We start from the raw sequence: 13,754 nt of genomic DNA, 5'->3' as shown, positions 1-13,754 counted from the left end.
CTGGAGGGCTGGTTTAGAAGTGCAAGGGGATGGCTGTTTGCAGGTTCTACAACTGTTGTCCTAGGCCCCTCTCCTTTTCTCTGGTTCTTGATGCCCCCATTCATAGCTAGTTAGGATAGCAGTGCAGCACTACTTCTCAGCTGGCTGGCACTGCAGCTGCCTTGCTGGAGTCAGCCTACTAGCATTAAGTCTTCCCCTGCTGCTACTGCTTCTCCAAAACCCCTTTCTTGCCAGCTCCGCATAGCATATCTGCTTGTTGCACAGATGACCAGGAATGACCCCTTCCTCATTCCAATGCCCCCAAAATGCTGCTGTGGCCATTGCTCAGGACATTTCGTAGCTGCTACTAATTTCCTGCTTCCTGTCTGCACCCCTGAATATAAAAAGAGTGCATCAGTGGAGGCATGAAGGGGTTAATTGTATTTGTTTCTGAACCATGTTCTCTCTTTTAGGCCCAAATGACACTTAGTTCAGTGGAGCTTTAATGTGCTAGTCCCTGTGCTGGGATTGCATTTTCTGTAAATAAACTAATTTCTTTGCATGTGTCAAAGATATTAACTCCCTGGTTGCTTCAGTCCTCTTCTGCTTTGTTTTTCACGCTCTGTCCCCTGCAGATTGATTTGAAATACTTATCCAGTAGCTTAAATAAAGACTGGTGTTGCTCATTCAGGTCTTGGAGGTTTACCTGTGTCTATGGTATCTTTCTACTGTGTGAACAGCCATCCCCTATGTGGGAGAGGAACCCAGAGCCAAACTAGAACAATCACTTGTAGCAAATGCAATTTAAAGGTTGATTGCAGAGGCTGTATGACTCCTCATCCATTCCTGCCTGTCACTGGAAAACTTCAGGCTCTTGTGAATATTCTGATCATCTCCCTCAAAATGTTTAGTTGTTTGCACATTAAAGCCAGGTGCTAGGAGGAACATGTAGTGGGTGTACTACACACAAGGATGAGCAATTCAAATCACTCCCTCGGTAATGTCATTGGAGACCCTTGGTGCTGGTGACACAGCAGGGAGACAAATGCTGTAGAGGGGCCCAATTCTGACCTACCTTTGTAAAGCATGTTGACGTCTCAGTGAAATGTGCCATAATAAATGCTAAGATGCAGTTTTGTTATAGGCAGAATTGGCAGTGGTGCTTGTTATGGTTGCCTGACACTTCCCATTTTAAGTACTGTGCCTGTTTTTAGTTGCTTATAACTTTGCCAAACTGTGTCCACTTGGACTTAAATTTTCCATAGCAGATATCTGCAGCAGGCTGAAAATGTTTTGGAAATTTTCAGCCAAAGTGCTTTAGCTGTTTCTGAGAACCAGGCTAGGGAAAAATACATGGTTTTGCCAAGTTTAATGAATAATTCTGTTGAGAAGCATTAGCGCCCCGTGCTTTGGAGCTGTGACTTGACATTTGGCAGGAGGCTTGTACTTGGTATCACAGGTGTGCCTTGTGCTACTTCCATGAAACTCTACCCACATTTGACAAGAACAGGGGCGGGAAGTTATTTTGGGCGGAGGGCTGCTTACCAAGTTGTGGCCAGCTGTTGAGGGCCCCATGGGTAGCCCTGCGCCTTGACAGATGCTCCACCCACTGGTCACCATCTTGGGACCAATGTCCCAGTCTTGGGACCAACGTCCTAGGGCCAGCACTGGTGGGGCCCAGAGCAGGGCGGAGTTCTGGCAGGGGTCTGTGGAGCTGAGCTGGGCTGCACGAGCAGGGAGCTGGCCTGGATCCAAAGGGCACCTACTGCCCGGGACCCTATACCCCTGCCGCCCTACTCTGGGCCCTGCTGGCCCTGGAACATGGGTGCAGGCCCTGCTCCTGCATCCTCTCACTCCCAGCGTCCCCCCAGACCCGTGGTACAGGCTGGGGGCAGTGTGCAGCCCTGACCCCCTCCTCACCAGCAGGGAAGGAGCTGGTGCAGAGTGTGGGGAAAAGCGGCCCTTCACCTGCCCCGTGGCCTGCGCTCCCTGCTGCAGCTGCTCAGTGGCTGCAGCGTGGGGCGCCGGGCAGGGGGGCGGGGAGAGGCCGCTTTTCCCCCCCAAGCTCAGCACCAGCTTGTAACTTGCCCCCGCTGCCAGCCTGGACCCCACGCCAGCTCTGGGCTCGCCCGTCGGGGCTGCGCACGGTGGCAGCAGCTGCGGCCCCCCCCCCCCCCCCGCTTGCCATGTTGGGCAGTGTTTGGAAATGTTCAGCCAAAGTGCTTTAGCTGTTTCTGAGCTCACGCGCTGGGCGGCAGCAGCAGCAAACGCTGCCCAGTGCGGCAAGCGGAGGCGGACCGCGGCTGCTGCCACCACTATGCGCAGCCCTGACGGGCGAGCCCGGAGCAAGTGCGGGGCCCAGGCTGGCTGCGCAGGGCCGGGTTACAGGCTGATGCTGAGTGCAGGGCGGGGAGGGGAGTGGCACCTCCCCCGCCCTGTGGCCAGAGTCCCACGCTGCAGCTGCTCACAGCCTGCATGGGGCTGCCTGTGCCTGCTCAGCACAGCTCCCTCCCCCCACTCCCGGCCCTACCTGAGGTTCTAGTGCGGAGCAGTCACGGGTCCCAGGCCAGAAGCCCCTGCTGGGGCTTCCAGCTGGGGGGGTGGGGGCGGGTCTGGGTGGGCCCTGCTGTTGAAGAAGCCCTTCAGGGCTTCCCCTAGGTCCTGCTGCCCTTGGTTTCTGTCATCTTTGACAGGACCCAAGGACAGATAAATTTTAATTTTCCAAATATTTTTAGGGGCACCGAGAGCCAGATAGAATGGCCTCGTGGGCTGTATTTTGCCCACCCCTGAACTGGAAGCTCAACAGAGACTTGGTAGAGCCTCACAGCTTAAATCTCCAAAGATTCGTCCTGCACTGAGTTGTCCTTGTGCTGACTAGCCTGCACGTATACCGTCTTCACAGAGGGCATTTTTACACATGCTCAGTGCAGGGAACAGGTATTTTGGGGGGTGGCGCTTCAATTAGAGCGGCTCCAAGAGCTACTCAAACTAAAACTCCTGCAGCATCTTGTGTGTCAGTGTCCCTGTGCTTCAGTATGGTGGTAGGGGTGTTTTAACTAAAGCTGGTTGAACAAGGTTTAGTTAAAGTGCTCCCACCGCCATTTTGAAGCACAGGGATATTGGTGCATGAGATGTGGAGGCTGGCTGGAGCGTACTAATTAGCATGCTCCAGCAGACTTAATTAATTGAGTCTGCTCTGCTAATTAGCAGGCACTGGAGCAGGCGTTGGGCACGTGTATAGGTGCCTAAATGAGCCATAGGAAGTATTAATGCAGGCATTTCCTAGCTTGTGAGTGTTTGACTTTGCAGTGATTACAGTATATTCTCTTAACAGCTTATGTGTGTGTAATGTTTGTGTCTGGGACATGGGAATCTGTCTGGACTCCTATCCCAGGTACCTCTGGCCTTTGCAGGGCTATTTCTCTTATAAGTTAACTCAGTTCACAGATGCTGCAGAGGGTACAGAGCTTAACACATGGAGAAAGCATTGACAAAAAATCTCAATTCTTTTTTTCATTGATGTTTCTTTTTTTTTTTTTTTTTTGCTGTTTCACTCTCAAACCATAAGTTCGAGGCAGCTGAATAACCTGGTTCCTCATAGCTTTTCCCCATTCATCTCTCCGTTTTTAATTTTGGTCACGTGTAATTCCTCTCCCGTTTCAGACACCCAGCTGACACTGCTGACATTGCTCAGTTGGCTGTATGTTGTTGCATCTGTTCTTTGCACAAAAGCTACGCCATTGGATTTATAGTTCCATTCACTGTCACAAGGGGGAGCCAATTCTATTCCTTTTTACTCTTTATTTTTCAAATTCTCAAAACTTGCAACATTCACAAGTGTTCTTCTGTTTTAGAAAATGTAAGTTTGACAGAAGGTGCCAGGTTTTCACCCTGGGGTCTGACCTCCTATATTGCCAAAACACATGGGTGCTGGTTATGCAGGTTTTCCCCATAATGCCATGTCTTTCTGGGGATTTCAGAGGAGAGAGAAGTTCTGACTCTGCTTAGATTGCCTGAGTAGATGCCATTTAAATCTGGTGGCTTCAGGGACATAAACACCTGCTTATTAAGAACTGGGCTGTGACCTAGTTGTTTCTCACAGGCCCCCAAACAGACCTATTGGACTTAAGTCCTGCATGTGCTTTTGCTTCAGGATTCTGCTGTGCCACCAAAATGTTTATATGACAACGTTCTCAGTAAAACTAAGCTCTCGGCAGATGCTGCTACTGGGGTTTAATCTGGCATTTGTTCTGTGCTGGCTGTGCCTGAGTTCAGTCTCTGGCATCTCTATTGAAACTGAAAACCTTTGTCTTTTAGCAAACCGTTGGGTACCCAGTCAGAGCCCAAGAAGTCATCTTCCTCCACAGCAAGCAGGAAAGGGGGCAGCTCTTCTGCCTCAGGGCTAAAAAAGTTCTTCTCCGTTCTTAGCCAGAACACCAGGCAGAAGCTGGGCAGGTTCCGGTGCTACAGCATGGAACAGCTCCCTCCCGAGGCTCCAGGCTCAGTTCAACCTCCAGAAGTCAGGTCAAATGCCACTGAGTCTTCCAAAATGAAGAAATCTCCTTCCCTGCAGTCTTTGCGACTGGTGAGTCTGAAGTGCAGCTCTGAAAGACCCTTTATAGTGGGATTGGGGCTGGGGTTTGAGCTTGGCTTAAACTAGACGGAGCATTAGAGAAGACAGTGTAAGGAACAGTTCTCCCCCAGTTCTGTGCCTAGTTCTGTGATCTTGAATAGATCATTACACCTCAGTGTGCTCCTCTCTAGAATGGTGATAATGACACTTACTCACCCGTGTGAGGGAGCACTTGAGCTACAGAACAACAGTAAATAAGAGCTGGGAGTTATTTATGTGTGTTCCATTGTATTGCTCTGCTCTTTTTCATGAAGAGTATGCAAGTGACAGCTTATGTTGAAGCTGTCACCTAGCTTCTTTCAGCTCACTCCTGTATGTTTGTGGCTTGCTGTTTCTGCCCCTCTGCATTACTCTTGCATTCACAAACTGCAGAGTGACCCGTAGTAAATCAAATGGTAAATTCAGCTGAGCCAGCACTGTGCCTGGAGAGCACAAAAAACCAGAGAGGAATGGAAGAGTTGGAGAAATAGAACTGAATGAGGTAAAAAGTGGATGGAAAAGTGGTAGGAGGGGTGGGGAACAGACAACAGTGTGTGTGCTGTTTTCATAGTTTCATGGTTGTTAGAGTCGGAAGGGACCTAATCAGATCATCAAGTCCGACCCCCTGCCACGGGTAGGAAAGAATGCCAGGGTCAAACGACCCTGGCTAGGTGAATGTCCAGCCTCCTTTTAAAGTTCCGCAGGGTAGGAGCGAGCACCACTTCCCTTGGAAGTTGGTTCCAGATCCTAGCTGCCCTGACTGTGAAGTAGTGCCTCCTGATATCTAGCCTGAATCTACTCTCAGTCAACTTATGGCCATTAGTCCTTGTTACTCCCGGTAGTGCTCAGGGGAACAGGGACTCTCCCACTGCCTGCTGGTCCCCCTTGGCCAGTTTGTGGATAGCCACCAGATCCCCTCTCAGCCTTCTCTTGTGGAGGTTGAACAGGTTCAGGTCCCGTAGCTTCTCCTCATAGGGCCTACCCTGCTGCCCCCTGGTCATGCGAGTGGCCCTCCTCTGGACCCTCTCGATGCTGTCCACATCCCTCCTGAAGTGCGGCGCCCAGAACTGGATGCAGTACTCCAACTGCAGCCTGACCAATATTGCACAGAGGCGGAGGATCACCTCCTTGGACCTGCTCGTGATGCATCTATGGATGCATGACAAGGTGCAGTTAGCCCTCCTGACCACATCCCCACACTGGCGGCCCATGTTCATCTTGGAATCAATAGTGACTCTGAGATCCTTTTCTGCCTCTGTGCTGACAAGAAGGGAGTTCCCCAGCCTGTAGGTGTGCTGCTAGTTCTTCCTCCCCAAGTGCAGTACCTTGCACTTGTCTATGTTGAAACCCATCCTATTCTCATCCTCCCACCTCTGTAACCTGTCCAGATCTAGTTGTAGCCTGTCCCTCTCTTCTAGGGTGCCCACTTCTCCCCACATCTTAGTGTCATCCATGAATTTGAACAAGGTGCTTTTCACCCCCTCGTTCAAGTCGCTGATGAAGATGTTGAATAGTGCGGGCCAGAGGACCAAGCCCTGGGGAACCCCACTGCCCACATCCCTCCAGGTCAAAAATGACCCGTCCATCACCACTCTCTGGGTGCGGCCCTCCAGCCAGTTTGTGACCCATCTGAATGTGTAGGCGTTGACACCACAGTCGCCTAATTTTTTAATGAGGATGGGGAGTGCTTATATGCATGTGTTTGTGGATGTGTAGATCACTCAGGGAGATTTGAACAGTCATGCCTAGCTGAGTGAGCCTTTTCAGAGGTTAGCATACAGGCACAGGAGGCCACTGAAGCGGGGAGGCCAATTGAGTGATTTATCTCTTAATCTTCTTATAGTCTTTTATTTGTATAGAGGTAAGAGACTGATCTGAAAATAAAAACCCTTTTTATGTAATGTAACTGTCCCAAAGTGCTTCTTCCTCTGGGGGCTGTGTAAAATGGGAGCCCCAGGAACTTCTGAGTAGGACATGGTTTCCGAGGACTTTCAGCCTTAGGATCTTGGGAAAACAAGAGTTCTTGGTAGCTGTTAGAAGTGAGAAGTCTCAGAACTGACTTACTAGGTCTGTGTAAGCAGTCTTCAAATACTATTTATCTGTGCTCACTTGTCATCCCCAAAGCAAGCTAGCTCAGTGTTTAGTCTCCCTGGAAGCTACTGATACTGGGGAGAGGGAAGAAATGGGGACTTTTGTGTTTTCCTCCCTCTGGGTTTTTTTGTTTCTTTTTTTTTAAAGTGGGAGCAGAGGAGTATGGGGGTTTAAATGCTGGTTGTTTTAACACTTCCCATGTGTTTCCTGTTTGGTTAAAAACCTCTTCTGCTTTCTTTCTCAGAACTTGTTCTGACTTTCAGTACCTGTGTTTTCTCACTAGATGCCACCCTTCAGCCAACCGAGAAAAGCCTCATCTGTGCAGAACCTCCATTCTTTCTTGGGCAGGACAGACCGATCCAATGCTTACTTGGTGGTGGAGCCGGAGGAAGACAAAACAACTGATAGGTAGGAATAGGGAGGTTGGGACATTCTCAGCTGACCCATATCCAGAAAAGAAAACTCTGGGTTGAATATCAAGGAAGGGTTTCCAAATGTGAGACTCACTTGTGGGGCAGTGTGCCATAGAAATATGATGGGAGCCTCATTGCTGCAGTCATCTGACACTGGACTCAACAAAGCTCTGGAGAATAACCCTGAGAGAACATAGACTAGCCTGCCTGAACCCTGAAGGGATGGACTGAAGGTCTGACACTACAGGTCTCCTCTGTCTCTGACTTCCTGGAACCTCTGAATGCTCCTTGTTAAAACCAGAGTCTCCTACATCTTTAAACATGAGAAGAGAGAGGAAAGAGAAGTCCCTATTAAGCAGTTACAATTCAAGTACTTGTCTTGGGTTCCTTTTATCTTTGAGAACAAGATGCTTTTGAACCCATAGGCCTGAGGGGAGGAATGTTTCTGAAGTACTGAGCTAGTCCTTTATTCTCATGTAGCTGATATGTTATGCCCCACTGCCTCCAAGACATACCCTCCTTTGCTCAACATAGCACTAGTGTTCATTTTGGCTCATTCCTCTCTCCCCCAGGAAAGTGGGCATTCTGCCCCGGCGTTCTCTCAGCGTGGAGGACATTGGCACCCCTGACTTGGTACGAACTGTTGGTCGAGTTGTAGAAGTCTTCCCGGATGGTACTAATCAACTGGAGCTACAGCGCCCCCCGGGTGGCACCTTTGGGTTCCGTGTCTCCTCTGGGAATGGCCGTCCTGACACAGGTACCTGCTGTGTCTCATAGGGTGTTAAAACACCACCAGGTAGCTTGTTTAGGGTTTGTGACAGCTTCTTGGGACCATAAAAATAACTCTCTTTTCAGTGTCCATTTATAGCTCATCTGTTTGGTTGATACGTGGTTGTTGTCTCCCTTTTGTGTAGGTCCCTTGCTGGTGTTACGCAGGGACACAGCTCTGGAAACTGTGTGTGTTCATTTACTCCTGCTGTAGAGATAGAAGGGAGCCTGAGCTTTTGTGTTACCCTTGCACACAAGTTACTGTCTTCTGTGTCTACATGGATGTTACATGGCTGAGATGGGAACAATAATCCTTCCCAGTTATTAGGACAATGATACATGGACTTCCTGTAGCTATAAGGACAAAAGGTCGAGAAAAGCCAGGCTGTCAAATGCTCAGGGTACTTGGCCAAAAATGGCAATGTGACCTAGTTGTGCCCAGCTTCCCTCTGAGAGATTGCTGGGAAGAGACACCCTATCTCTGGCACTGTTGAGATGTGGCAACTCATGGAGGAACAGGTGATCTTCATAGCTTAATACAGGGCTTTTTACACATTGTGGCAGAGCAGCTGATCTTGGCCAATGTAGGACGCAGGATATAGACCAGTTTGGTCCCCTGGTGTGATTCAGTCTGGCAGTTCTTGTGTTGTTTGTTTCTCAGTGCAGTAATGGCTTTCCCAAAATACTACATGTAAAGCAAACTTTTTTGACTCTCTCGATCTGAAACTACCTTTCATGCCTTCTTTCATCTCAACAACCCAACCTCTCTATGATGGGCAAAGTGCCTTTCTTTAGGCTCAGCTGTCTCTGAGAATCCCTCTGGGTACTGGTGTGCCAAAATGGAAGCCAGCACTCTGGAAGCACCTAGGGTCTGGCAGCCTCTACTAGCCTTGAGATGCATCTTTCTGTGATACATCTTCAAGTCCAGGAATAAATCTTTCTCCCATTTGATGTAGAGCAGTGTGCCATGCGATCTTTTTATGGGTGGTGCTGCATAATATCAGTCCTGTTATATGTAGAAACACCTACATAAGATTCACAGGATGAGTGCCGTGGTGAGGAAGTTGGGCACCCAAGGCAAAGCCCACAGCGGCAGCCTGCCCTTGCCCTGTGCATAGATCCAAGGGGCATACGTCCTCCCCATGCTTGCCCAGGAGCACATGCAGTGGTGGAAACCACCTTCCCCCCGTTCCTGTGCCTCCCGAAACAAACCGCTTGCAGCTCCATCCCGTGCCCCGTCCTGGCTGAGCAGCACCTATTGGTACCCCTTTGCTTCATCACCTGGGGCCATTGCCCTGTTCACCCCCCTTCCCCCCCACTTGCTATGGCACTGCACAGAATAAACCCAGTGATTTCAAAGAAGAATCCATCATGCCAAAAACTTTTTGATCTGCTGTGGGCTTTCTGGGTTCTCCCCAAAAGAAAAATTGTTCTATTATTTTTATGGAGTCAAGAAACGAGTGAAAGCTAAGAGCTGGCATTTTCTGAGGGGTGCCTTACCTCTAACAAGGGGTGCCTTGAGTTTATAAAGGTTGAGACCACTGAGCTAGAATAAACCACCTCGATTGGGTAAGATTCAGGGCCTGATTAAACCAAATATTCCAGGACCTTTTCTAGTCTGTTTCCTGGAAGTGCTTCAGTGTCCATAACTAAGAGCTGCATAGCTATTCCAACATCAGATGTGCAGATTCCCGGAAGGTTGTGTTTTGATTTTAAAATCCTTGACTCTGGACATTGTATGTTCTTCTTGAAGGATTTTTTATTTTTAGAATTTATTGCCATGGAGGTGTCAAGGCCAGCAGCCTTCCAGACCAAATTCCTACTACAGGGTGACAAATTATCATGCTGACATGCCTTAAACTCAGCCATCCCAGGAGCAGATCATTTTTTACAGTTTATTCAGTCTCGAGTCTCTTAGTCAAGATTTGCAACAAGGGGGCAACTGTAGGCAAAGCAAGCGAGGGATGGTTTTACTAGTGCAGCTGAGGAACTGTTTGAATAGCCCCGTGTTCTAATCCTTTACCATAACGGGACCTGGCATCCCACCCCTCTGAAAGTAGGCTGTCCCCCACAGGGTGAAAATTCCTGATCAAGCTCCTGTGAGCCTGGCACCAGGTGGAGTCATGTGGATGCTGTGGGTTAAAGCTGTGCAGCTCTTGGCAGGCTCCATGGTGTGGCAATGATGTTTTAATGTTTTTCTTTTCCCATCTGTTGTTTTGTGTGTGTTTTTCTTCTTGCTTCCCACCATCCTGTTGCACATTTTTAACATGTATTCACTGTGGGGGAGGTTCCTCATCCTTCACATATATTTGCCTCCCATCTAAGTCTTTGGTTCTGTGTGTTGTTGAATAGGCAAGGTCAGAAGGTGACCAGCAGGCAGGCATGACTGGAAGGCTGCGGTTCTACCATCTGTAATTTACAGCAAATTCTGCATTCCCCCCTGCCAACCTTAAGACATGTACTTGAGCTTGGAAGGTACAGAGCACAGGTCAAGACATGCAAAGCTTTAAACTAGGATTGACCTGCCAGTCAATTGACTGGTCAGATATTGTCAACTGACTGCATATTTTTTGACTGGTCAAAGATTATAGGAATTTTACCAAAATAAATTGCAACAACTTTTTTTTTTTTTTGTAATTCTTTTGACAAAATACGATTTTTACTGTTTGTTGATACATTTCTTAATGGAAAATTGTTTTCTCTATGTATTATTTGGACCTATTGGCAACTTTTAACAATTTTTGACTGATAATTGACTGGTCAATTGACCAAACTTTATTTGATCAGTCAAATACCCAACCCTAGTTTAAACCTCTGCTACTTCAAAATCTAGCCCAAGTTGCAAAGACAAGGTGGCTTGGTGCTCTGTGCAAGAGTGCTTGCTTCATTCCAATTACTAATATAATGGGGTCTTAGGATCCCACCAAGCATAGCCTTAATGCCAGTGTCACTTTCCAAAGCCATCAGTTAAGTACATGGAAACTGAGCCCCCGGTGATTACAAAGCTCACCACTGATCAGATAACAGCCCTATCGTAGATTTAATTTTGGGGCCAGAAGTTTTCAGTTAGGGCCCAAATGTTGGGGTTCTGTTGTGGCCTAGTGAACAGTATGATTTTGGGTAGTTCCATATCCTGATCTTGCAAAATATGGCATGCTCAGAAACTCAGAGTGAATGCGTGTGTATTGCATGGATGCTTGTGTATGTTCTGAGCAGTAGGGCTGTGCAAAGCTTCAGTCCCTGATTCAGTTCAGCAGAGATTCAGCCCGATTCAGTGGCCAAATCTCTGAATCCGAATTGAATCAAAGGACCCTTTAATCTCTCCAAATTGAATCAGAACCCTCTGGATTGATTTGGAGAGATTCGGAAAGATTCAGCGATTCGGACATAGCTTTAAATGATTTTTCTATATACCTCTAGGTAGCAGTTAGCTCATGAATATTGCAATGCTGGGGCACATAGAGCATCCCACAGGAGTGTGGGGGACTTCCCAGAGCACTCAGCAGCAGACCCAGAAGTGGGACGGAAATACTTCCAGTCCACTGCTGGGTTTGCTGCTGAGCATGGGGGGGGGCCACATGAATATTGCAATGCTGGGGCACATAGAGCATCCCACAGGAGTGTGGGGGACTTCCCAGAGCACTCAGCAGCAGACCCGGAAGTGGACCAGAAATGCTTCTGGTCCACTTCCGGGTCTGCTGGGGAGCATGCAGGGGGGCCCCCCTGCACCCCCCAGCTCAGTGACTGGTGCCTCCTGGGTCTTGGGGGGCACCCGGGGATCCCACTGCGGCCGATCGCCGGGTGGGTGCAGGGGGCCCCCCTGTGCACCCTCCAGCGGACCCAGAAGTGGGACGGAAGTACTTCCAGTCCACTGCTGGGTTTGCTGCTGAGCATGTGTGGGGGCTCCCCCCCACTCCTGTGGGATGCTCCATCTGCCCCAGCATTGCAGCATTCACAAGCCGCGCTGGTACCTCGAGGTACATAGAAAAAACATTTAAAGCTGTGTTTATGTCTGAATCACTGATTCTCCAAATCAGCACCGAATCTTCAGATTCGGATTCAGCTGAGTCAAATCAGTGATCCAAATCAACAAATCGAATCACTGTCCCCAATTTGGGCCGAATCCTAATTGAATAGGGCCTGCTTTGCACACCTCTACTGAGCAGAGTGTCCAAAGGTTCCAGCTGAGGCCCATTCTGCTATGTACTCTTCAAACCCATGAAGTGCCAGTCCTTGCTCTGAATGACATGCATTTCAGAGAATTTCTGTATATAGTAATGTAGCTTTCCAGTGCCATGAAAGATCAGCAGTGGGAGTTCCCTGTTACCTAACTCATCTAAACACAGAATTTTTGCCATCGCTTTACGGCATAGCATCCTTGTTCTTTGAGGAACTGGCCTTGCAACATCAAGTTGCTTCTAATGTAGACTGGCAGGGGGTACCATGAGAGAAGAACAGTTGGACTGAAGAGATCAGACAATGGCCTGCTGGCAACGGAAAGTATTTGTGCATTGTTAGCAATGAAAGGAGCTGCAAGAAGGGTGGGAGTTGGAGCAGGGATGCTTTCTGCTTAGTTCTGGTGCCTTGAGTATGCTCTCTGTTTGCTTTGCAGGCATCTACGTCCAGGAGATGACAGACGCCAGCACAGCAAAGCTGTATGCAGGACTCCTTGGCATAGGGGATGAGATCCTAGAGGTGAATGGTGCCACAGTCACTGGGCTTGGTTTGGCCCACATCAACAAACTGTTATTGCAGGCCAACACCCTGACCCTCAGAGTGCTGAAGCACAGACCCATCAGGCGGTAGTGTGCAAGACTCAAGAGTCCTGTTGATCAGCTCTCAGGAAGCACAGTGCTCCTTGACATTTTGGTGTCTTCACTGAACAAGGAGGAATCTGCATATGGGTGATGTCCCCGCTGCTTATTGGTGCCATGCAATGCTTGTAGATGCCCAGTCCTTGCCATGGGACCCAACTCCCACTACTAGGAGATGCCTTTGCGACTTGAAAGATATGGCTGGTGTTCAGCCTTACCTCCTGAGCTATGCTCCGTCTGCATGTGTTGTACCTTTCTGTTCTAAATATTTAACTTATGTGAAGTGTGACAGACAACATGGATCCCTATCCATGGCCAAGAGACTGAGGACTACCTGTTCCATATCTCTGTGGAGCAGCTGGTGCATGGTGCAGCCTAAGGCTATCTCTAGCTCCTAGGAAATATGAGAAGTGCCCTGCAGGCTGTGTGAGTGCGCCTGACTTATCTCTGCAGAGTATTAACAGCAGGGGTGCTGTACCCCAGACTGCTGGGCAGCAGTCAGCAACTGAGCTGTTTCTGTGCAATATTTTGCTCCCCAGCACTGGGGAGCTGGTGGGTTTGATTTCTTCCCTCTGTCCACACAACAATGGACACATTTGGGGGAAGGATTGAGACCTGGTGTCTCAACGCCTGTGGTTTCCAGTGACTAGCCAGCAGGGGGTGCTGCTTGACCAGTTTATTCTTCAGACTCCATTTTGCTGGACACTGGGTAGCACCTGCTGCTGGTGTTTTCAGCCAGGAAGAGCTAGGCCATCAGCTGTGCAGCGAGAGCTGCCATGCCTCTCATCACATTTGTGTCTGTGGTCAGGTTGCAGCTACTCCATCATGGAACCTCCTATCAAAGAGCCCCAAATCTTTCTTGTGGACCAGCTTAAGTTGAGACGAAGGCCCATTTTATTCCTGGGCTAACTCACACTGGACAAATAAAGGTCATGGCATGGTACCTTTCTGGCCCAGCCCAGCTTATCTAAATGGCAAATGACTGTTTAAACAGTGTTGGAGACCGCTATACTTGATCAATGGGTTTCATTTAAATTATTAAAACTTTCTGATGAAAACTCCCTGTGTCCTTTACTC

General features: G+C 48.8%; 1 protein-coding gene across 6 annotated transcripts in view; it reads left to right on the top strand.

Annotated features, from left to right (window-relative positions):
• The window catches only part of KIAA1614 (KIAA1614 ortholog), a 51,549-nt gene extending 37,829 nt beyond the window's left edge, over nucleotides 1-13,720 (top strand). For 3 of the 6 annotated variants that reach the window (XM_025206173.1, XM_006025398.3, XM_025206174.1), the window contains exons 7-10: nucleotides 4,297-4,564; nucleotides 6,966-7,090; nucleotides 7,668-7,852; nucleotides 12,476-13,720. In XM_025206173.1, the coding sequence (XP_025061958.1) occupies nucleotides 4,297-4,564; nucleotides 6,966-7,090; nucleotides 7,668-7,852; nucleotides 12,476-12,669 (772 nt within the window). In that variant the 3' untranslated portion in view covers nucleotides 12,670-13,720. Of the gene's footprint in view, nucleotides 1-4,296; nucleotides 4,565-6,965; nucleotides 7,092-7,667; nucleotides 7,853-12,475 lie in introns of those variants that run through there. The other 3 variants (XM_025206175.1, XM_025206176.1, XM_025206177.1) reach the window with 3 other exon arrangements.
• The last annotated feature ends 34 nt before the right edge of the window (nucleotides 13,721-13,754 follow it).

The sequence above is a fragment of the Alligator sinensis genome, unplaced genomic scaffold (genome assembly GCF_000455745.1).
Source record: "Alligator sinensis unplaced genomic scaffold, ASM45574v1 scaffold471_2, whole genome shotgun sequence".
Classification (NCBI taxonomy): Eukaryota; Metazoa; Chordata; order Crocodylia; family Alligatoridae; genus Alligator; species Alligator sinensis.
This window is presented reverse-complemented; position numbering and strand designations above follow the sequence as displayed.